This window comes from Eretmochelys imbricata, chromosome 5, assembly GCF_965152235.1.
Source record: "Eretmochelys imbricata isolate rEreImb1 chromosome 5, rEreImb1.hap1, whole genome shotgun sequence".
NCBI lineage: Eukaryota > Metazoa > Chordata > Testudines > Cheloniidae > Eretmochelys > Eretmochelys imbricata.
The window spans coordinates 24,784,561-24,809,247 of NC_135576.1; the positions used below are offsets into that span (position 1 = coordinate 24,784,561).

General features: G+C 41.6%; 1 protein-coding gene across 3 annotated transcripts; it reads right to left on the bottom strand.

The window, feature by feature from the left end:
- Positions 1-497: 497 nt before the first annotated feature.
- PRLR (prolactin receptor) lies at positions 498-24,333 on the bottom strand. Of its 3 annotated transcripts, XM_077816241.1 has the most exons (12): positions 24,264-24,333; positions 22,870-23,002; positions 19,846-20,015; positions 17,592-17,758; positions 16,716-16,857; positions 15,041-15,170; positions 12,967-13,136; positions 10,001-10,170; positions 8,109-8,250; positions 7,119-7,218; positions 2,412-2,481; positions 498-1,517 (listed from the first exon to the last, which is right to left on the bottom strand). In XM_077816241.1, exons 1-12 carry the CDS (start codon positions 24,331-24,333, stop codon positions 498-500), a joined length of 2,484 nt encoding a protein of 827 aa, XP_077672367.1. The 3 variants fall into 3 exon arrangements, with proteins under 3 accessions (XP_077672367.1, XP_077672368.1, XP_077672370.1); XM_077816242.1 differs by lacking the exons at positions 16,716-16,857; positions 17,592-17,758; positions 19,846-20,015 and having other exon boundaries at positions 15,041-15,139; positions 22,969-23,002; XM_077816244.1 differs by lacking the exons at positions 16,716-16,857; positions 17,592-17,758; positions 19,846-20,015; positions 22,870-23,002.
- Between the last annotated feature and the right edge of the window lie 354 nt (positions 24,334-24,687).

Genomic DNA, 24,687 nt, shown 5'->3' on the forward strand with positions numbered 1-24,687 from the left:
CCGACCTCCCCAAATTTTGTATCTTTGTTGAACCTGCAATATTTGGCTAGTTTTCATCAAATAACAGAAGAAATGCAAAGTTCAATAATTTTGTTTACAATGTAGTTTTCCATGGCACAAAATATCCACTTCTTTGTCCTTTCTCCCTAAATTGAAAACCTATTTTAATGATCTGAGGTTTATTTATTCTATTACATAAACCTACAAATCCCTTTTTTCTCTTTATTATACCCCAATTTGTAAGGGTTTTCCAAGAAACCATGCCATGTGCTTTTGTTTTACTGTACATAACTATTAACAAAAGAAAATCTATAAATCACAATTAGAAAATGAAAAAATTTGTTCTGCAATCAGCTAGTAGAAAACATAGAAAGGTGTGAGCTACAATTGAGCTTTAGTAGTGTAATTCTATGTAATCCACATGGTAGAACATTCCATTTTAATTGCATTTAATTTACTCTGTAGTGTTACCTGAAGAAGGATAATCAAACTTTCAATTAATTAAAGGAGCACATAAAGGAAGTTGGATCCAGGTAATCTAATCCACCAGTGTCTATTTTGCACTCACTTGGAGCTGTAAAACAATGGCTCATATTTTTCTCTGTTTGACTCTGTTGAAGGTTCTGAACAGATTCCTTCAGAGGTTCTTGAAACATAGGTGTGGTCTGAACTCTTGAAACTGGTATTATTACTAGAATGCTGTTGTCCACAACTCTTGAGACCTTTGCATATTCCTTGCTGGTTCCAGGGACAGTACAGTTTTCAGGTTTGCCACTATTTTCTTTCTGTTTCGGTAATACAGCTAACGCCCCGTCTTGGTTGACTTTGTGAATTTCTACATAATCCATTAGTTTCGCAGACAAAAAAGGTGACTTCTCATTGGGCAGCAATTGCATTCTGTCTTGGTTAACTCTGGAGTGCAAGCTCTCCACTTCTCCTTTCTTGTCCAGTTTTTCCTCACTGATAGTTTCAGTGGGTTTAGAATATTGTGACTGATTTTCTTCATTTCCCCCCAAAACTGATGAAACATTCACATTCATGGTGCCAATGGCTATCTTACAAACATCCGTAATGTTGTGGTAGGAGCATTTAGGAGTCTGGTTGTTAGGTAACTGAGCTCCAGGCCCTGTAGATAACTTTGCACCACCAATGCTAAAATAAGGTATAATCTCTTTTAGGTCTGTGCTCTGAATTCTGCAGCTGCTTTTTCTCGCATTATTTTCTGGAATTTCACTGATATCTGGTGTTTGAAATGCTGATGGAGGAATTCTGGGCTCCCTGCTCCTCTCAGAGAGCAGGAAAGGGCTGTCACAGCTCCCTCTCCCTGAGTCACTGTCTGTTTCCTTGTGTGCTAACTTCATATTTTTACTGGGATGACCTTTTTCATGACTTGGCATCAGTTGCTGATCCTCACTGTCATCTACCTCCAGAAATTCTACCAGTAGGTCCTCACAGTCTGATGTTGGAGGGAAGTCTTGGCAACCCAGAGCACTCAAAAACTCATCGGACCTCCCTGTCTGAGGGGATAATAACAATATACATTACAATCGCATTTGTGGCCAACTGTAAGATTTATCAGTTAATAGTATTTCTCTCCCACCCAGACCGCAGTGATTAGTCTACACCTATAACATGGAAAACATGCTTGAATGCTGCAGTTGCTGTAACGTGTGCAGTTATACGGTTAAGGCTACTCTGAACCTAACCTTGTTTTGGTACAAAACATAGTGGGAGCCTACAAGCACCTCATGTGAACCCCTTGTTCAGGGGCCAGATAGCCCCAAAACTTGTGCTTATGGTACAAAAGGACCAGGGGAATCTAGTGATGACAATGGTACTAGGCAGCCATGGGGAGGGGAAGGACAGGATGATGGAAGACTATGGCCCAGCCACCTCTTCTCCACTGGACAGCAGAGCATTGTGGGAAGCACATACTGTATCCTAAAAAATAGAGCTGACAAGAGTCACTCAGGCATTAAGTGCCCCTGGTGCTCTAGGAGGCATTATGACAGCCACTGGGGTGACCTTTTTCATGACTTGGCATCAGTTGCTGATCCTCACTGTCCTCTGCCTCCAGAAATTCTACCCGTGCCACTAGTTCTCCTTTTCTTTCTGCGAATACAGACTAACACGGCTGCTACTCTGAAAATGCCTCTGAGAGTAACTGCTGGTATCCCTCTTCAAATCCACTCTTCCCCCCCCACCAGTGAAGGCAGTAGCTTAAAGGCATGTCCTGTCCATATAATCAACCTGGCCATTTTACTTATTCCTCAAACAAATTCAAGCTATAAAGTACCTAGTTAGGCTTGTTCCAGTATTAAATGCAAATGCCATCTTTGTTGTGTTCATTATTACAAAGCTTGGCAAAGTATGTAGCACTGAATTCCACTATATTCTTTAGTAATACCCACCTCTAGCAGATGTGTATCAAGTCCCTTTATCTTGGGCCCTGGGACTGGTGGTAAGATGCAGGTTACCATGCTGGAAAAAACAAAGGCAGAGAACATAAGAAGTGAACGCACAGACCCTATTGCCCGAATTGCTAGCCTATTTCAATACCAGTTCAAACATTTCTAATGTATTTGATACCTTTCTTATTAGACCCCAGCCCACTGTGTGACCTCTTCCCAGGACAGCGTCAGCCAGGTATAGCTCAGTAAACATTTTAAAGTGCCTTACATATCTATACAGGAAAGGGAATAGTACAAATACTGTCGTGAAGGTAATTACTTATAAACTGGAAATGTAAAAAAATTTGACAACCACTGTAAGTGATATACATTGTCAGAATCACTTATTTCTATTATTACAAACATTTGGAATAGTACGGCACCTAACATCATTTTGGTGCTGAAATGCAGCTATCTCAAGTGTGGACCACAGCAGCTGCTAAAACCATACAGCAACACAACATTTTGATGATGCAACTGAAGAAAAATGCACTATTCAACTGAAACTGAATGGAGTAATTAAAATTCACTCTGATTGTAATCTGTGATTTTGGCACAAGTCTTAAACTTCAAATAGTGTGCCCAGGCCTCAGGCTAATGTGCTTTTTCAATCACTAAACAGTTCCAGTTCACAGGGGAATAATCTGAGGGCTTGTCTACACTTGCAGCACAACTTTAGCATTCAGCCCTGGTTTACACTACGAGTTTAGGTCGAATTTAGCAGCGTTAGATCGATTTAACCCTGCACCCGTCCACACAACAAAGCCATTTTTGTCGACTTAATGGGCTCTTAAAATTGATTTCTGTACTCCTCCCCGACGAGGGGATTAGCGCTGAAATCGACATTGCTAGGTTGAATTTGGGTTAGTGTGGACACAATTCGACCGTATTGGCCTCCGGGAGCTATCCCACAGTGCTCCATTGTGACCGCTCTGGACAGCACTCTCAACTCGGATGCACTGGCCAGGTAGACAGGAAAAGCCCCGCAAACTTTTGAATTTCATTTCCTGTTTGACCAGCATGGCAAGCTGATCGTGCAGATCTCATCAGCAGAGGTGACCATGGAGTCCCAGAATTGGGAAAGAGCTCCAGCATGAACCGAATGGGAGGTACTGGATCTGATCGCTGTATGGGGAGACGAATCCGTGCTATCAGAACTCTGTTCCAAAAGATGAAATGCCAAAATTATTTGAAAAAATCTCCAAGGGCATGAAGGACAGAGGCTACCACAGGGACCTGCAGCAGTGCTGTGTGAAACTGAAGGAGCTCAAGCAAAAATCCCAAGAGGCAAACGCCCGCTCGGGTTCAGAGCTCCAGACATGCCGCTTCTTTGATGAGCTGCATGCATTTATAGGGGGTGCCCCTACAACTACCCCACACCTATATGTGGACTCCTGCAAGGGAGTCTCACGCAACAGGAATGAGGATTTTGGGGACGAGGAAGATGATAGCACACACCAGGCAAGCAGAGAAACTGTTCTCCCTGACAGACAGGAACTGTTTATCACCCTGGAGACAGTACCCTCCCAACCAGGGCACTCTGGTGAGTGTACCTTTGTAAATATAATACACAGTTTAAAAGCAAGCGTGTTAAATGATTAATTTGCCCTGAAGACTTGGGATGCATTCGTGGCCAGTACAGCTACTAGAAAAGTCTGTTAACGTGTCTGGGGATGGAGCAGAAATCCTCCAGGGACATCTCAATGAAGCTGTTCTGGAGGGACTCCCAAAGCCTTTGCAAAAGGTTTCTGGGGAGAGCAGCCTCATTGCATCCTCCATGGTAGTACACTTTACCATGCCAGGCCAGTAGCACGTAGTCTTGAATCATTGCATAACAAAGCATGGCAGTGTGTGGTCCTGTTGTTTGCTGGCATTCAAGCAACATCCGTTCTTTATCTCTGTGTGTTATCCTCAGGAGAGTGATATCATTCATGGTCACCTGGTTGAAACAGGGGAATTTTATTAAGGGGACATTCAGAGGTGACCATTCCTGCTGGGCTGTTTGCCTGTGGCTGAAAAGAAATCATCCCCACTGTTAGCCACGTGGTGGGGGAAGGGGTGAAGCGATCATCCCAGAGAATTGGGTGTGTGAGGGGGTTAGTTGGGTTTATGCTGCACGTTAACCCAAAAACATCAGCCCATACTTTTAAAAGGCCAATGTGTCTTTTTCAATTTTACTCTCCCTTTTTTTCCTCCTGCAGCAGCAAATGTTTCAATGCTGCCACTAGCATCTCCATCCCAGAGGCTAGCGCAGATAAGAAGGTGAAAAAAACACACTAGTGAAACGTTCTCTGAGCTCATGCTGTCCACCCAAACTGAAAGATCCCAGTAGAATGCGTGGAGGCAGACAATAGCAGAGTCCAGGAAAGCACAAAATGAACACGAGGACAGGAGGGACACGCGAGAGGACAGGTGGCAGGATCAAGAGGAAAGGTGGTGGCAGCATGATGAAAGGAGGCAGGATGCAATGCTGAGGCTCCTGGAGGATCAAACTGACATGCTCCAGCGTATGGTTGAGGTGCAGGAAAGGCACAGACTGCCACTGCAGCCCCTGCGTAACCAATCTGCCCTCCTCCCCAAGTTCCATAGCCTCCTCACCCAGACGCCCAAGAACATGGGTGGGGGGAGCCCTCCAGGCACCCAACCACTCCACCCCAGAGGACTGCCCATGCAACAGAAAGCTGGCATTCAATAAGTTTTGAAGTGCAGTGTGGCCTTGTCCTTCCCTCCACCCGCACCCCACCCTGTGCTTCCCTCTTCCCCCACCCCTCCTGGGCTACCTTGGCAGTTATCCTCCTATTTGTGTGACAAATTAATAAAGAATGCATGGATTTGAAACCACAATGACTTTATTGTTTCTGCAAGCGGTGATTGAAGGGGGGAGAGGTTCTGCATATACTGCATGATAATGCGCAAGGTGTTTAGAATGCTCATAACTGCCACAGTGATCTGAGCGGGCTCCATGCTTGCCATGGTATGGCGTCTGCAGGAGAGCAGAGTTGCAAGGGAAGCGGTGGTTGGATGACCAGTTTTGCAGACCTACTGCACTGTCTGCTGCCAGGACACAACAGCTGAGCGGGCTGCACGCTTGCCGTGGTATGGTGAGACAAGAGCAGCCAAGCAGAGTTGCAGCGGAAGTGACCCTGCAAGACCACCAGGAGAGCAGGGTGCGAGCGGAAGCAGTGGATGACGATGGTCATATAGAGGACCTGCGAGGTGGATTCATAGCATCAGGAGAGCAGAGTGGCAGCAGAAGAGGTGGATGACGATGACAGTTAGCAGTCCTACTGCACTGTCTGCTGAAAGCAGTATGGCGCCCGCACGGGAAAAAAGGCGCAAAACAATTGTCTGCCGTTGATTTCCTGGAGGGAGGAGCGACTGTCGACATGTACCCAAAACCACCTGCGACAATGTTTTTGCCCCATCAGGCATTGGGAGCTTAACCCAGAATTCCAATGGGCGGCGGAGACTGCAGGAACTGTGGGATAGCTACTCACAGTGCAACACTCCGAAAGTCAATGCTAGCCTCGGTACTGTGGACGCACTCCGCTGACTTAATGCGCTTAGTGCATTAGTGTGGGGACAAACACACAACCGATTGTATAAAACTGCTTTCTAAAAAATCAACTTCTATAAATTCGAGCTAATTTTGTAGTGGAGACTTACCCTTAATGAAGACACTACCTATGCTGATCAGAGAGCTTCTCCCATTGGTGCAGGTACTCCACCTGCCCGAGAGGCTTTTGCTATGTCGACAGGCAAAGCCATCCCATTGACATAGCACTACCTACATCAGGAGTTCGGTCAGTATAACTGCCACACTTTCAGTGACATAGTTAAACTGACATGCGTTTTTAGGATAGACCAGGGCTCAACCTCTAATGGCCAGCTAGTGTCTAAGTGGGTGGAGGAGATGGAGGGGGGCAGAAGGAGCTTTCCCCCATGCAAGAGCCTGTCACAATCACAACTGCAATCTCTGTCCATAGTTGGGGGAGCTCAAGGAATGCTTCCTTCAAACGCCCTCATAGTGCCCCAAAGGGAACAGGGAGGGGTAGAACTAGGAGACAACGCCAGGCACTTGCCCAAAGTTTATCAAAGCACAATTCTCCCTGGGGCACTGTGGGTCTGCAAAGCCCAGCACAGGCACTGATAGGCACAATTGGTTCTAAATATCTATTCAAAAGAAAAACACTCCATGGTGAAAACAAACAAACAACAAAAAAAGTGCCACCATTTCACTATGTCTCACTAGAAAAATAATATAAGTTACAGATATCGCTTTGCGACAGCAGCTAACCAGTAAACACTATTTCCAGTACTAGGCACTTCACGCTGCTGGGGTGAGAAATAAACAAAAAGCCATGTGAGGAAGAAACAAAAAGCCAAAATAGAAGGCATACAGAAGTAGAAATACTACATAATACAATGTTTGCCAAATGAACTAGGAAAAACTAAACAGGAAGCTCAAGGCTAGATTCTCAGTCAATGTAAATAGGCATAGCTCCAGTGAAGTTAAATTTACATCAGTTCAGAATCTAATTATTTATTGATAAGCTTCTAACAGACCATAAAAACAATGGAAAATTAAAACAAATGTTAAAAGCTTATTTTTAAAGGTAATTAACTAAATCCTTTAGATTTAATACAAACACTAAGGCAGTGACTTACCTAAAGCCTTTCAAAGCCATCGTCCAGATAATGATTAAGCAAATGACAGATGATAATACAGCCACGAAGATCCAGACAATCACATCCTTCAATTCTATGTCTGGAAAATACAAGCAGGAATGCTTAAATTGCATACAGTCTAGCAGCTAAAAAGTGGGTGATAAAAATGTTGCAAATGGCACCTATCTTTAAAATGGGCCTACCCCCCAAACTCAGTTTTGTGGCTTGAGACCATCTCTACTACATACTGATCTACTGCATCATATTGGTGCTTGATATTTAGGTGCTCTTCACCTGATGGCACAGCACAGGAAATAAAATGCCTAGGAGAAAAACCCTATAAGAGTAAAAAGTACACAAGGAGGGTAAATTTTGCCACAGCAAGATACACCAACACAGGACAGAGAAGCAAGGGCAGCATCTATGCCATGCATATATCTGTTTTTGTGAATAGTTTAGTCATTTCATTGTCAAGTCCTGTATAATATAATTAATGAAATGATAGGGAGGGGGCAACTACTGGATGGCTTTGAGAATTTCTAATGGTACACGAAGCTTTATACCTTTAGGCCAGTTCAAATACAACCTCTGTAGGCAGTGACTAAGAACTATTACTATCTGATGTTAATGGCTGTTTGGTGTCTTATACAGTAATCTTCGTGCAGTTCACAATGGACAAGTATCCACATATCAAAACCACCTTAATAAAAGGCACTAAACAGCACCCTGGCGGGCAGATTCAGCAGAGTGGCCAATGCTTAAATGGGTAAGGAGAATGAACCACCTTCTTACTCGGAAGTAATCAAGGCTGAGGCAAATTGAGAGCATGGTGTAGGGAATCTGCCACTTCTGCTACCTTAGCAATGTTTTATTTGTCCTGTGGGTAATACAGGACTTCAGTCTTCAGGGCTGCTAGTGGGGCAGCTAACTAATGTACTAAATTCACTTCCATTTAAAAATAATTAATAAAAGGAGGATCAAACAACTCACCACTGGGGATTTGAATACAACTTTCTGAGCTCCATTCACTCCATTCTCCATGGTCTGGTTTGCAGTGTACCTGTGCAATGTATTTCTTTCCTGGATTTAAACTAAACAACTTGTATTGTGTTTGTTGTCCAACAAAAATTGTCTGAAGAATAAACAACACAAAACCCATAAAAATTGAGACTACAAGAACGGCGATACTGGGTCAGACCAATGGTCCATCAAGCCAATATCCTGTCTTCTGACAGCGGCCAATGCCACATATTTCAGAGGGAATGACCATAACAAGGCAATTATTGAACAATTCATCCCGTCATCCCATCCCAGTATCTGGTAGTCAGAGACTTCGGGACATCCAGAGCATGGGGTTGCATCCCTGAGGCATTTTGCTATAAAAATTTTAGGCTATTTAGAAAGTTGACAAAGTAATGGGAGTGTAAAATGAACAGTACTGAAACTAGATAGCAACATAAGAATTGCAATATGGGAATAGAATAATGGACTATCTATTAAATAGCCATTTATCAGTTTTCTAGTATAATGCTGTGAGAAAGATGGAGGAGATGGTATGATGGGATAAAATGGTTTTGGTAATTAAATATTCATGGTAAATAGGCTCAATGGCCTGTGATAGGCTATTAGATGGGGTGAGATCCGAGTTACCCAGGAAAGAATTTTCTGTAGTATCTGGCTGATGAATCTTGCCCATATGCTCAGGGTTTAGCTGATCGCCATATTTGGGATCGGGAAGGAATTTTCCTCCAGGGCAGATTGGAAGAGGTCCTGGAGGTTTTTCGCCTTCCTCTGTAGCATGGTGCACGGGTCACTTGCTAGAGGATTCTCTGCTCCTTGAAGTCTTTAAACTACGATTTGAGGACTTCAATAGCACAGATATAGGTGTGAGATTTTTTTTTTTGTAGGAGTGGTGGGTGAAATTCTGTGGCCTGCGTTGTGCAGGAGGTCAGACTAGATGATCATAATGGTCCCTTCTGACCTAAATATCTAAAATAAAAAAAATATCTATGAAAGAATTTTAGCTCTAGTGCAATGTTTAAGTGAAACTATTGTGAAAACACATCAGGACTGGATCTCCCCTTCTCCCAGGTTTTATTTATTTTGGTTTATGAATATGAAAAACAAGGAAGGATCCAGTAGATGATGAAGGTGGTGGGGAAGAGGATGTCCTCTAGTGATGCGGGGAACTCAGTTAAAAAAAATTCATTCTGAGTTTTGCATTTTGAAAACGTGAAACTTGAAAGGGTTTAGAGAATATTGAAAAGAGCAACACAAGCCAACAGAGAGAGACAGCATTTTGGAGGAGCAATATCTGATGGAGGACCAAAGATGAACTCTGAGCAGAGCTCAAGTGAGTAGCGAAGGCAGAAGAAAGAGTTGTGAGCTTGGAACCCAAACAAAATGTCCCCAGATTTAAGGACAGGAAGAGGTAAAGGCTTGTGCATACACTGTCATTATATAGCCTGCCAATAGAATCTAATGATCATTTGCATGGATGGAAATAGTTTCGGATAATTTTACCAGAGATTGGTACTGAGCTTTCTGTTAGAAATTTTATGTCTGTGGTTTAGAATAGATTATCATGGTGAACAACAACAATCAAACCCATATCTAGAACACAGTTAAACTAGGACTGACAATTTAAAGAGTATGATAATAATACAGTTTATGTACAGTCAAATATTTTTGCCACTGGTTACCACACAGAGGTATCTGAGATACCACTTTATTTTCTTCTCTAGGTGTAGGAAAATACTGCAATCTCTCATATAGCACTATAAGGCAACTTTTGGTAATGCTGAATTTTTGATGGTGTCTGGTGTGTTACATTCATGGATATAATATAATTGACAAGAGAAGACCAGCTAGGAAAATCTTACCTCCCATTCTTCCCCTTCTTCAGGTTTTAGTCGCAACTTATATTCAAGAGTAAGCCACCCAGATTTGACATCAGCCAGCGGAGGTGGATACCATTTCAACAACAGATATGGTTTTCCATCTACTTGTTTTTTTACTTCTAGAGACAGGTTCACAGGAGGGTCTGGCTGAACTGTACAAGGGAGAGATCAGAGATGAAGGGTTTTAATCACCTTTACCTTGCACCTTGGGAAGTAATTTACACTTCTGCGGAGTGGATGTAAAATGCCATCAATTGATGTAAGAAAAGTGAGTAGAGAATTCTAAATTGGGAGTGTTTTATATTCATCTGCTACCTGCAACTGTCAGGTTTGTTATAACTCTTTCTGGTATTGTGATAAAGAGGATTAATAACCTTTTGGAAATGCACGGTAGCATGAATGCACAAATTCGAAGCAATCAGAATAGTTTATGCATTGAGTTCATTTTGAGATTTGTAATATTATGGACTGATAACAATTAAAACTGAAAATTATTTTTTGCTGCACTATTGTTTGCTGTGTTACTGTTACCTCTCTCCCTCATAACCTTGAAGAGACAACATAGCTAGTGGGAGTAAAATATAGTAAAAATCTATTGTCATGGAAGTCAGCAGATATATCTCTGAATGCGTAAAAGTAGCAGATTTAAGTGATTAAGTAGGTAATATTTTACATAGCGACCTGTCTCACATAAAATTCAGAAAACCCAAGAGCACAGTCTCCATGTGCATATGCAGTATTTAAAAATAATACCTGAGTCGCTGGCCAGTATAAACATTAAGGCATTCTCTACACTAGCAATAATTGAATCCAAATTCCAGCACCAATCAGCAGCATTGCAGCTGCATCGTTTCAAATGGCTAGTGTAGACAGATTCAGGCATTTTTACCAATATGCCACAAAAACCTGCACTGAGTAAGTATTCATGACATGGTGGTAAAAATACCATAGCCATGTCTACAGTAGTAGTACTTACATGGTTTCTAGCACCTAGGCAGCTACACCACTTCTGGCAAACTGGTACTAAATTTTTCTAAGATAGATGTACTCTTAAACACTCTTTCCCATGAAATAAACCGAATACTTGCCCAGTTACTTCTCTTAGGCAAAAGCCTGAGAAGAGAATGGGCCTCACACGATGACCCAAAGAGCAACTGACTCAGGCTCTATTGGACCTGATGGGAAAGCAAATTCCAGAGTAGAGGACACTCTATTGATAACACCATGACCCCAGACATTCAAATCTAGGGACTGTTAGTGGGAGTATCAACTTGACCTCAGCCTCTGTAGTGGCAGAATTGAAATGGTTTTTGGTGTTTCCCAGGGCTCAACTGAATAGAAATAAAAAACCAAAATATCCCTATGTGCTCCTACATGGGTGCTCATTTCTAAGTAACTAACACTTTTAGACCGTCTCTGGAAATTAAAACTTTGGGATAAACCAAACTCTAAGGAAGGGGTGTACTGCCTTATAATTGTACCAAATGTTTGAAACAGCGGAACATACTGACAGGTTTCAGAGTAACAGCCGTGTTAGTCTGTATTCGCAAAAAGAAAAGGAGTACTTGTGGCACCTTAGAGACTAACCAATTTATTTGAGCATAAGCTTTCGTGAGCTACAGCTCACTTCATCGGATGCATACTGTGGAAAGTGTAGAAGATCTTTTTATACACAGAGACCATGAAACAATACCTCCTCCCACCCCACTCTCCTGCTGGTAATAGCTTATCTAAAGTGATAAGCTTTAGATAAGCTATTACCAGCAGGAGAGTGGGGTGGGAGGAGGTATTTTTTCATGCTTTATGTGTATAAAAAGATCTTCTACACTTTCCACAGTATGCATCCGATGAAGTGAGCTGTAGCTCACGAAAGCTTATGCTCAAATAAATTGGTTAGTCTCTAAGGTGCCACAAGTACTCCTTTTCTTTTAGCGGAACATACTGTATTTGGTACATGTACATGTGAAATATGGTATGTTTGTTGATACGCGGATAATATCAAATGCCATTTCTGTCCTGTTTTCTACTTCTGGGGCATTCAGGAAATATAGCAGGTAACAGAAACTAAAAAATGGTCAAAGACTTGCATGGAATGTAACCACTCAACTAGAGCTATCTGAATAACCAATTTTCTGTTCAACTGCCAAATGAAAAATTGAAAAAAAAAGTTGTTATAGGTCAACCCAAAACAAAACTTTTTTCAACATTTCATTTCACCAAAAAATTCAAAAAAGTTTTTTGTTTTGGGTTGACCAAAATGTTTTAGCCAACCCAAACTAAATGATTTATTTCAATTTTGAGGTTTTTAAAAAATATTTAATTTTTTTCAAAATAAAATTGAGGGAAATTCAGAAATGAAACATCTGTCTGAAACTAAAAGTCAAAACATTTTGTTTTGGAAATGTTGAAACAAACCATTTTGATATATCCAAGTTTTAAAATATTTTTTCTAACCAAAACAATTTGCAGAAATTGACCTGAATTTGCAAATTGTTTCAATCAACCCAAATCTGTATTTTTTGGTGAAAAATGGAAAAAAGGAATCTCCATCCTTAGAGGTTTTTAAGGCCTGGCTTGACAAAGCTCTTGCTGGGATGATTTAGTTGGGGTTGGTCCTGCTTTAAGCAGGGGGTTGGACGAGATGACCTCCTGAGGTCTCTTCCAACCCTAATCGTCTATGATTCTATGAAAAAAGATTTAGAATGAAAAATTTCATCCAGCTCTTAAAATAACATGGATTAAAATCAGTGCAATTTTAAAAATGTGTTATTTCTGCACACTGGTAGGAGGTTATATACATTTGTCAGAAGTTTTACCTTTGATGCCACATTGCATGGGTATATATTTTTTACACATTACCTGGGTCCTGAACACTGGATCTGAAAGCCCATGCACTTTGGATTAGTTTGCTTCTGGTTCCACTGTTTAAAAAAGCCTTAATGTCTTACCTATGTAAGTCACATCCACATATTGAGGCTCAGAGATGTTACTGCCCATCTTATTGGTTGCCTTTATGGTGATATTATAGATTGCCCAAAGTGAGGTGTGCTTTTTATCAAAGTAACAGGAATTGGGGCCTGCAGTTCTGTAATCTGGACATTCATTGATTGATTTGTCTCTGAAATTAAAGAAACGTAATGATCAGGAAATATACAGAATAAAGCACATGAATTTTACTACTATCACTACTAGTTACTTAAGACTGGATATCACTCACTCATGCTCTGCGGGATGGGAAAAAGGCATAAAATGCTGATCCAGCTCAGGGGAGCAATAAGGCAGGACTCATTCCCAGCATTCAAGCGTGTGCAGTAGGCCCTAGATACTGAGATGATCTGTACACCACACCACGGCCCCCAAAAGGTGTGGTCCATCAACTGTGTATGGGAAGGTTCAGTTGGGTAAATGCTGCACTGGGTTAGCTGGTTTTCTTTCAGAACAACAGCAAAGTGTGTCCCACTGCATGCCACCTGCCTCTGCCAAGTGGCAGCTACTAGGTGGCCTTGGAAAAATCTTTTAACTAGACTACTAAATACTAAATAATTCAAACATTTATTCCCCCCCAAATTCATTTCGTATCTCTGATATACCTTCAACATCTGTTTTGTGCATCTCTCCCCCAAGCCCCAAACCTATCCTGTGTCTTTCACACTCTGCCCCTCAAAAATCTAGTTTGTGCCTCTCTCTATGTCCGCAGTAATCCATTTATTACTATTCCCAAACTAAGGGTATGTCCACCCTAGAGCTGGAAGGTGTAAATTCCAGCTCCAGGAGATGTACCTGCGGCTAGCTAGTGTTCTAAAAATAGAAGTGTAGTCCCAGCAGCGCAAGCAGCAGGAGGAGCTAGCTGCCCCACATATGTACTTAAAGTATTGATGGGATCATACTTGGGGCAACTAGCTCCTCCTACCATTTCTGCCACCATGGCTACACTTCTATTTTTAGTGCGCTAGCTCGATCAGAGCTAGCATGAGTATGTCTCCTTGAGTTGGAATTTACACCTTCCAGCTCTAGTGTAAACATACCCTAATTAGGGGTAGGGGAGGAGGTCCTTGACTGCAGGAAGTGTGCTCGTTTCCCAGCTCCCTCTAAGAAGCTGGAAGATATGACAGGAAGATGAGCATGTGGGCTCCACGCTTTGTCTCTCACCCTTTGAACTGGTGTCTGCACACTTCCTGAATGAGCCTGCTCTCACCAGACAACTACACACTTCAACATTAAGTTAGCTCATAGCTCAAGCATGAGCAATGCTGGGACAAGCCAAAAGTAGCTTGCTCCTCAGAACTAAACAAAAACATTGAATAACTTTTTATTAAGAAATTTTTGGAGATTGATTCTGGTGCTAGATGCTTGTATCCCTGGAACGGCCTTACCATGATCACATTTTGTGTAGTTCTACCCTACCATTGTCTATGGATCTCTATGCAAAAGACTTGATAAGAAGATGTTAATTTTAAAAACAGGTAATTTTGGGTGGCCTTGTGTCTCAGGAGCCCGTTGGCCAAAGGGCCCCAAATCTGTACCACAAACTGTGGCCTGGGCTTTAGAGTGGCATAGCAGTTTTCAAGGCAATCTGGCGAAGACTGTCAGAATATCCCAGACAGACAAGGTGGGTGAGGTAAAATCTTTTAGTGGACCAACTTCTGTTGGTGAGAGAGACAAGCTTTTGAGTTTACACAGAGCTCTTCTTGTCTCTCTCACCAACAGAAGTTGGTCCACTAAAAGATACCCCATCGGTCACCTTGTCTCTCTAATATTCTGGGACCAACAAGGCTACAACAACACTGCATAGAATATTTCAGTGCAGTTTGAAAAAGTGGCTTTAAACAGAAACCCTGCTGCAATCTCAGTTATGAAGCTGCTACTGCTGCTTCCTAATACAATTCATTTGTACAAAAACCTTAAATTACTTTTTATTCCCCTGATAATTAACTACAATTTAAGAACAAATGAGAACTCAGATTCTGTAAACGTACATAAGATAAAATAATAGCCACAGAATAACTATCCACAGCGTCTTACCCCTCTTTGCTGTAGAACAGAGTGTAGTTGGTAGGAAGTCCTCCGTCTGAGCCGGGATTCCACCAGCAAGTAAAAGTTTCCTTTTCTGGAGAACGACACCTCAGTAGCTCAGGCTTTCCAGGGGGCTGCCCTGTAGAAATGCATAAATTATCTAGTTAATAAACTTAACTGACATACAGTACACAGAATAACATCAATCCTGAGTTTATGAATTATTGACAGGTACAGGACAGTCAGATTTAGGTATATTTATTGTACAAGAAAAAACATGTTTTCACTTCTACATCAGTAGAGAAGAAACGTCCAGTGGTTAGTACACTAGATTACGCCTTGGGAAATCCGGGTTGAAGTCTGTGTGGAGCAGGAACTTGGTGTGTGACTTTGGGCAAGTCACTTAGCCACTCTGTGCCTCAGTTCCCTGTATGTAAAAATGGGGATAACAGCCCTGCCCTCCCTCGCAGGGATGTTGTGAGGATAAATACATTAAAGTTTGTGAGAGGCTCAGATACTGTGGTAACGGGGGCCATATAATTTCCTAAGGTATATACACTCTAGATATGCCTGTCTATCTTCAGATTATTCTACACAAACCACTTTAAAAAAGAGCACTTCAGGTCTCTACTCATCATCCCAAAACTCTGTGTTAAGAAAAACAAAAAACAAATCGGCAAAAGAAGTCTAGCTGATGAAGCTGCATTTTCCTTCCAAGTGTTTTCCCATGTGTGTTCTCATCAGTGTTGTCCCTTCTCTCCTGCAGCACCAGACCAGGCTGAGTTGCCTTTAAGGGATAAGAAAAAGGAAGCACTTATGTGTTCCTTGCTTAGTGACCTCATACACGGTTCTCAGAGACCTAAGCTACTTCTCTAATCACAGCCAAAGAAGATTTATTGTGACCTGTTTGGTGTCTCACTGATGTTATTAGAGACTCAAACAAACTTACAGCAGGACAAAGGTTAACACATCAATAGCATGATGCTGATTGAAACACTGCACTAAGTCAGACTGTTGTGATTGTGCATGTGAGGTGAATAATGGTCTCAAGCTATTGATAATCTTTTTTTTTCAGTTCTTGAGATTGGGACCTTTAATTTTCAATGCTCCAAAGTGCCTAAAAGTCAGTTCTGAAAATAGGACTTAGGTTCCTTAGTCACATGTGAAAATTTTAATCATTACCAACACTCTCCACATCAAGACATGAAAAATATAATTAATAAAACAGCAGTGGTGAGTAATGGCGACAGCATGGCTAAGGAGTTTGGTAACCAGATCTGAGGTCTATCATATTTAGGCCACCAACTAAAATCCACACCAGGTTGGTAAAAAATTGTTACCATATTATGGTGAGTGCAGTTTCGTGCCCTGTCTGAAATGAGCTGATGATTTCAATCCAGTTCCCAGTTAACAAATGTCCAAAGCCTGCCATCACAATGTTATTAAATAGCACCTATAGCTGTCAGTCTCAACAATGAGGCCAAGGACTAATGGACCAGGAAGACTGAACTACCATGTCATACTTGGATATTATCAGGGTTGCACTGCTGCTCTCTCTTCTACTGTACATTTCCTGAGTATAGAGGACATCAGTATTCAGGGCTGCTACATGGGAACATTTCACAAACACTGGAGTCACTGAGATTTTAAAAGGAAATTAACAGAAGGATTGTTGGCCGCTCACCATTGGGAATCTGAATGTAACTTTCTGAGCTCCATTCACTCCATTCTCCATGGTCTAGCATGCAGTGAACCTGTACAATGTATTTCAATCCAGGATGTAATTTAAACGCCTTATAATGTGCTTGCTGTCCAACAAAAATAGTCTGGAGAGGAATCAAAAATATAGAAACCATAAGGAACTGGGGCATTTTTCTATATAAATCATAAAGTGAAATCCTGACTCCATTAAAGTCAATATGAGTTTTGCCACTGACTTCAGTGGGAGTAGGATTTCACCCACAGACTTTAAAGAATGGACACTACAAAGAAGTAAGGGTGAAATCCTGACCCATTGAAGTCAATGACAAATCTCCCTTCAATGAGACCAAGATTTCTCCAGGAGTCTAGAACATATGGCTTATTTTAGATTTCTGAGGGCCAGTTTAGTTTTCACTCATTCCAATATTAGCAACTCCACTTCAGATGTGAGAGCAAGAGAAATATAGCCCTGCTGCCCACTGAGCCAGCTTTTCACCAAATCTGACTCCATGATATAAGGAACACATGAAGTGCGATATTTTCTCTAGCATCTCTGAGATAAGACAAGTTCAGGATAGCCACTGCAAGTAAAATCTACTGTACTCCTAGTCTTGTAGTCAGTTTCTCTCTTTTCTATGTAGTTCTTAGGACAAGAATGTAAATATCTGGAATTCTCACTTTCTCTCCCTCCAAATCACAGAAATACTCTCCTCTTTTTAATGGTCATATTTGGATAGCCTTACTTGGTTACCCTTACCCTTGTCAGACACCCCAGTGTTTATAATATCAAGATATAAAGTTCAGATATATGAACTAGGGAAAAGGGAACATTCACTACAAAAGTTTGCCATTTCCTTACCTCCCACTCTTCCCTTTCTTCAGACTTTAGTCGTAATTCATAATGAAGTATAAGCCAACCAGATCTGACATCAACCAATGGAGGAGGAGACCACTTTGCCCAAAGATACAATATCTCAGCTGATTGTATTACTTGTAGAGACAAGTTTACAGGAGGATCTGGCTGAACTGTACAAATGAAAGATCAAACACTGAAACTTTTAGTTTCTGTCACCAAAGAAGCCTCCTATTAAGGTCTAGTATTTTAACTTATTTGCTTCAGGAACTATCCATTTACATTAAATAAGAAAAGTCAATCAAAATGACAACAGAGGTTTAGAATAGTCCAGTAGCTCTCTGGTTTCTTTTCTCTCTTTTTGAGTATGTTTGAACTGGCTGTTGACTTGCCACAGTATTGCTCATGTTCCTCTTAGACTTTCTGCTGAATTTGTCAGGCTACAGAAACACATACTTACATAAAAGGATGCATGCTTTCATAGAATGAACTGTCTGACCTGATAATAGACTGAGTATCTTTATATCTATATAATATGTACATCTGGTAACACACTGAAAGCAGGAAGATGTTAAGAGTGTGGGTCGGAGCCCCTAGGGCTTTGAATGTAATATTTAAGGTGTGAGTGTAACTCTGGCCCTCATTTTGTAAAATAAACTGAAAGCAGGGCTCGCAATTCTCTAATATGGGTCTAATTCAAAATACTGTACTAGTAACACTTTTGGTGGGGCTTAAGGAACCACCAGGAACCTCTGTCCCTAGAATACAAGTAAGATCTGTCCCTTGATAGTATGTTTCAGAAGAAGGTGCCTAGGGTTAACCTTGTGGCAGCAGTGAGCAATAATTCCTGTGTTGTGAAAGAGACATTGATCTTTGTAACTTTGAGCCAGGACATGTGACTGGGACTAAAAATAAACTTCAGGCCCCTTGTCAGCACTCTTGCATAGCATACCTTTAATACAGTAACTAACAGAAACATTTACTCCACAGAGACATAGTACTAGTTATGAAACACAAGTCAGGAAGAACCTGACTTAGCTTTTAAAATATTGAGTTTTCGGGGCTAGCAGCTAGAAAAATATCTTTACATGTGTAAATTGAGCAAAATTTGATCAGGAAGACACTGAGATAAAATAACCTGATATATTTAGAATCTGAATTGTTATGGAGTTGCATAAACTGTCAGCAAACCAGTGGGAAAATGTAAGCTAATTTTAACTAAACCTGGTACCAATTTATCAGTCAAAAATTAATAAGGTTTATTTTATTTATTTATAAATAATAAACACATCATAAGGTTTTCAGACACATACATATTTAAAAAGAATGCAAATGATCTGCTGATTAATGCCATCCTTACAAGGCTCCCTCACCATCAAATTAAGACACGTTTCACAATCAGCAGTTTCAGGATAAAGTTTCAGAAACAAGATGGCTTAGTTCTGAACTTTAATTGTTAAGTACTACATTTAAGAAGGAAAAATCAAATGCACAAAATGGGGAATAACTAGCTAAGCAGCTGTACTTCAAAAAAGGATCTGGGAATTATAGTGGATTGCACACTGAATATGAGCCAACAATGTGATGCAGTTGCAAAAAAGACAAATAATATTCTGGTGTGTATTAACAGAAGTGTTGTATGTAAGTCATGGGAGAAAATTGTGCCATTCTACTCAGCGCTGGTGGGGCCTCAACTGGAGTACTGTGTCCAATTTTGGGCACCACACTTTAAGAAAGATATGAACAAACTGGAGAGAGTCCAGAGAAGAGCAACAAAATTGATAAGAGCTTTAGAAAACATGTCCTATGAGGAAAAGTTGAAAGAAATGGACACGTTTAGTCTAGCGACAAGAAGGTTTAAGTGGGACATGATAGCAAAAACTGAAGAATATGTACAATATTGTTATAAAGAAGCTGGTTCTCTGTGTCCACCGAGGGTAGGACAAGAAGTAATTGACTTAGTTTGCCGCCAGGGAAATTTAGGATGGATATTAGGAAAAAAACTTTCTAAGGATAGTTGAGAACTTGAACAGATTACCAAGGAGGTTGTGGAATTCCCATTTTTGGAGATTTTTAGGAACAGGCTAGACAAACATCTGTTGGGGTGGTCTGTGTATACTTGGCCTTGCCTCAGCACAGAAAGATGGATTAGATGACCTCTCAAGATCCCTTCCAGCCCTACCTTTCTATGATTTCTCTGATTCTGTGATTCCAGATCAAGCCTATCTCCAGGTTATTTTCTGTTTTTTCTCCCTCTTACCTATGGAAGTCACGTCCACATAGTGAGGGTTAGAGATGTTACTTCCCATCTTATTAGTTGCCTTTACAGAAATGTTATAAGATGTCCAGAGATTGGTGTGCTTTTTGTCAAAGTAACAGGAATTGGGACCTGCAGTTCTGTAATCTGGACATTCATAAATTTGTTCTTTTCTGAAATTAAAAAATGAAAAATGATCAGTCATCAGGAAATTAAGTAAAGCGTCTGATTTACTAATAGTGGCCAGGGTTCAGCAAAGCACTTTAACAGACGCTTAACTTTAAGCATGTATGTACTCCTGTCACAGCACAGCACTTAAGTACGTGCTTAAGTACCATTAATTTAACTGCTTTGCTGAACTGGAGCTTACAAGAACTACGCAGGGCTAGAACTTGTCCTCTGTTCTTTTAGAACTAGTAATTACATAGGTCATAACTAAATGTATGCTATTAAAATGGAGGAGGAGATGGTTTGCCTGACATGGAGCCATAAAACAGAATATTACAGAGAACACCAAAACAGTTCTAAAATGTTTAAGAACAAGAAGTTAGAGGCAAATCATAGACAGTCACTTGGTTTGAAGACAGCATGCTGTCAAATATTTTCTTGACATATTTCCACCTGAGAGTCTCAGGACTTAGCATTATGATAGAGGAGAATTTTGTATTACTTTAATCAGGTCAGTCCTGCCTGCAGATAAGAAGATGCCTTGTCTAATTTTTAATGTTATAATCTCATTAAAATAAAAATTTATCAGTTCATTATACCTAACTCTCTTATTTCTTATAGATGCTTTTGGCAATAGCATTATTTTGCACTCATTTAGTGCTAGATTGTGTGACTGACATACAGCCTGGTGCAGGAGGCCATGGAGAGCTGCACCAATGCCTGGAGGAACACTGGTTGAGATGATAACCCAGGAGGCAAATCTTTCCCATAGCTGTGCACTCTGCATCATCCGTAGGTATGGGGCATATTGGTTCCCCTGGTGTGCTGCCTTACTCCATGGACCAATGAAGGGGAGGAGCAGGCTTATGGCCCTGTAACCTCCCCACCCCTATCCAGTTGGGAACCTGTTCCTGCTGCTCACAACAGGGAAGGATTGAGATGTGCCCTCAAGCAGTAGCTGGGGAGGGGTCTTGTGTTCCCCATGGTCCTACATAAACACAGATCACTGTTGGGCCCTTAGTCAGTATATAATAAAAAGTGTCTTAGAGATGTGTGTAAAAGCAAAAAAGAGCATGACGCTTCAATCCATATTCTAAGAGTGACTTTTAGTGCTTGTGAAAGTGGTGCAGGATTGAGAGCCCCAGAGAATGAAGCCCACTGTTTATGTGCAGATCAGGTACAACATGGGGAATAGCAGTGAAAGCAATCACTCTCAACACTCTGTCACACTGCCTCTGTAGTCTCTCTGCAAAGACTACCAGTATGTCTACCATTCAGTGACAACTGAGATGGTGGTTTCTGTGACGCAGTCATTTGCCCATTACTATTATTACTGGTCAATCTCATTCCGCCACCTGTACAAGTAGTTTAGAATCTTCACACAAGTATCTCCAAACAAAGAACCCTTAAATGGAGACCTGACAGACAGCATGAATATACTGAACCACTGAAGCAAAATGTAAATGACAGAAAAGAAATGTGAATTTAGAACACATTCTCTTTATGTAAACTAACTCCAGATTCTGTCTTTATTAATCAGAAAAGATTCTGCTTTCAACGAAGTTACCAGCAGCATCAGAGGTGATTTGGGAATGACTACAACTCTCCTTGCACATAGGGAACATGTATTTGCATATCTCGTGCTTTTATTTTCACAAGCACAGATGTCTCATTCATGCTTAAAATAAACCTCACTTTTACACAGTTTTTAAATAACACCTGTTACAATCTGGACCAGTCCTGCTCTTGAAATGGATAACACTGTCTGCATGATGGGATCCAACCCACTGAATCCCATGTGGTGCTAAATTCTCTCAGTAGTGACTGGACACTGTTCCTAACTCTATGTCTCAGGTGCACTCCCTGCTGCAGACCCCATGTCTGACACCCTTCTTGGACAGTAGGACCCTGCAGTTCAGCTACCTAGAACCTGGAGCCAGTGCGTGAGCTCTCCTGAGCTCCATAGTTGTTTAGACATGTTCCCCTCAGAGACCACCTGGCTGTGGGAGCTCTGGTTTCAAGTTCACCCTCTCAGGGACAATGTCAATGCTTAATTTGTGCCAGGACTTGCCAGGGATGAGCCCCGGCACTCCTAGGTTTGGCAGTTCATAGCCCCGGCACCTCTGGGCTTGCCATATCAGTTACAAAAGTAAAAAAATTCCTTGCGCCCTTGCACCTAGTTGCTTGAGCTTCAGCACCTCTTTCATTACAAATTTAGCACTGGACAATGTGGCCGTAAAGCAAAGGAATTCTTAAACATGCACACACAGATCTATGGAAAACAAACTCCTCATTTCATCCCCTTTTGTGAGTCCCTGGGTTTGGTCCAAGTCCTTTAGAGAAAGCACTCCCACTGGTTGTGTCCTCTGTGCCTGGCAATTAAATTACTCCTTTTGCTTAGAGAAACACCCTTTTAAAAAACAGATTCTGTTTCTCTTTGGTCAGGGGGACCAACTACAGCTCTCACAGCCATGTGCTTAGACTAGGGGAATGTCAGCCCTCTCCCCACAGACAGACTTCTGTGCAGAGAGTTCATTCAAAGTCAATGACCCTGCTGAAGCAACCTCATTGTTTCTCCAGGGTAATTATTCAATGTTGATGGCTCTGTCACAGCTTTCTAAATACAGGTTCCCCACTAACTGTCAAGTTCCAGCTACCAAAAGGAACGCTCAAAGCCATACTAAAGATTACATTCTAAACAAAATCCACAAATCGACAGGGACATATTCCCCTATTCTGTCACAACACCTTTGTCATCTGATAATTATCTGCAATTTAAAGACAAGTGAGAGTTTGGGGCCTGTAAATATATATGAAGCAAAGTAATAATCTACAGAATAATTATCCACAGCTTCTCACCCTTTCTTATTGTAGAGCAGAGTGTAGTTGGTAGGAAGTCCTCCATCTGAGCCAGGCTTCCACCAGCAAGTAAAGGTTTCCATTTCTGGAGAAAGACACTTCAAAACTTCAGGCTTTCCAGGAGCTGATTGCTCTGCGGAAGTACATAAATCAACCTAGTTAATAAGCTTTACAAATATCATATATTACACATTTAGGTAGTACTGATGGTGAGGTATAAGGAGATGATGGACAGATTCCACAGACTGGATACACTACACTGTGTAAAGGCAAACCTGAATGTGTGAATTACTTCTACATAGAATCCAATAGTATCTAAAAACATGTCATGTTAAAATAAAGAACACATTGGTCAATAATCTCTAAGAAAAAAGTGTATTCAAATGTGCATACATGCGCCTTCTCCTTCTAAGCTTATTTATCACTTCAGTAAATTTCCATGCCACTTTTTCATTAATGTTGCTATTCACATTTTCATGGTGACAAGTCCTAAGAAGAATGAAGGGGAAGGCATAAGTGTGGACTCCGTGGGTGCTCTGGGGCTGGAGCAAAAACAGGGAAAAAGTTGTGGGAGCTCTGCACCCACAAGCAGCCAAGCTCCCCTCCCTGTCCCCCGCCCTCTCTTACCTCCACTCCGCCTCCTCCCCTGAGCGCGCTGCATCCCTTCTCCTCTGCCTACCTTCCAGCGCTTGCTGCCGCCAAACACCTGTTTGGCGGCCTAGTAAGCTCTGGGAGGGAGGGGGGAGAAGCGGGAACGTGGCATGCTCAGAGGAGGAGGCAGGGAAGGGGCGGGGCCAGGACGGGGATTTGGGGAAGGAGTCGGAATAGAGGCAGGGAGGGGACGGAGTTGGGGCAGGGACTTTGGGGAAGGTGTTGGAATGGGGGCGGGATAGGGGTGGAGTCTGGGCGGGGCCGGGGACAGAGGGGGGTTGAGCACCCACCGGCGTGAGCAGAAGTCGGCGCCTATAGGGGAAGGGACAGGTGTCTGTCAATACTGCCTCTAAGGGTATGTCTACTCTCACACCCTGGACTCTAGGACTCTGCAAGGTGGGAGGGTCCCAGAGCTCAGGCTTCACCCTGAGCCTGGAAGTCTACACAGCAATGTGAAACAGCCCCGCAGCCCGAGTTTCATGAGCCGAAGCAGCTGGCATGGGCCAACCACAGGGTTTTCTTTGCTGTGTAAACATACCCTAAAGTTATCACTTACTGACCCTAAAACTTTCACAAGAGTAAATCAAGCCATTTTCAAAATCTCTTTACAGGAGTTCTTAAGAGAATTGATCATTTGAAGTTGTATAGGTTCCAATGAGGATCAGGATAGCCAGATTTATCTTCAGAATTTTCTAAACAAACTGCTTTCAGGAAAATAATGTGCTGTATAGTTTTCTACTTACCATTCAAACACTCTATGTTCAGAAAAAGCAGCAAAATAAATCTAACTGATGATGCCAAGTTTTGCTTCATGTTGTTTGCCTACTCCTCCTCCAGCAGGAAAAGTAGGATTAGAGGATAGCTGAAAAATATGACAATGTGCAACATTTAATAATAGTCTTTAGCATGCGTGTATATATCATTATGTGTTCAAAGCACTTTGCAAACTTGAGCTAATTAATCCTCACCGCACCCCTGTAATTCAATATGACTTTTAGTTCCTAGTTTTCCACATAGGGAAGATGAATCACAGAAAGGCTAAGTATCCTACTCAAGGTCATTCAGCCAGTCATTAGCAGCGCAACAATTAGAATTCACAGCATGGCCTGTTCTTGTGATTTGATGATGAGTCTATGATATTTGGTGCCTTTTTAAAGATCCAGCTCT

What these genes read in the sequence shown, in the direction of transcription:
- PRLR (XM_077816241.1), bottom strand. Translation starts at nt 24,333, where the DNA reads ATGAAGCAAAACTTGGCATCATCAGTTAGATTTATTTTGCTGCTTTTT. An exon ending in TGTGGATGTGACTTACATAG is followed by an intron (nt 10,171 to 12,966) that starts GTAAGACATTAA and finishes TCCCTTGTACAG; the next exon opens with TTCAGCCAGACCCTCCTGTG. An exon ending in TTGATACACATCTGCTAGAG is followed by an intron (nt 1,518 to 2,411) that starts GTGGGTATTACT and finishes TTATCCCCTCAG; the next exon opens with ACAGGGAGGTCCGATGAGTT.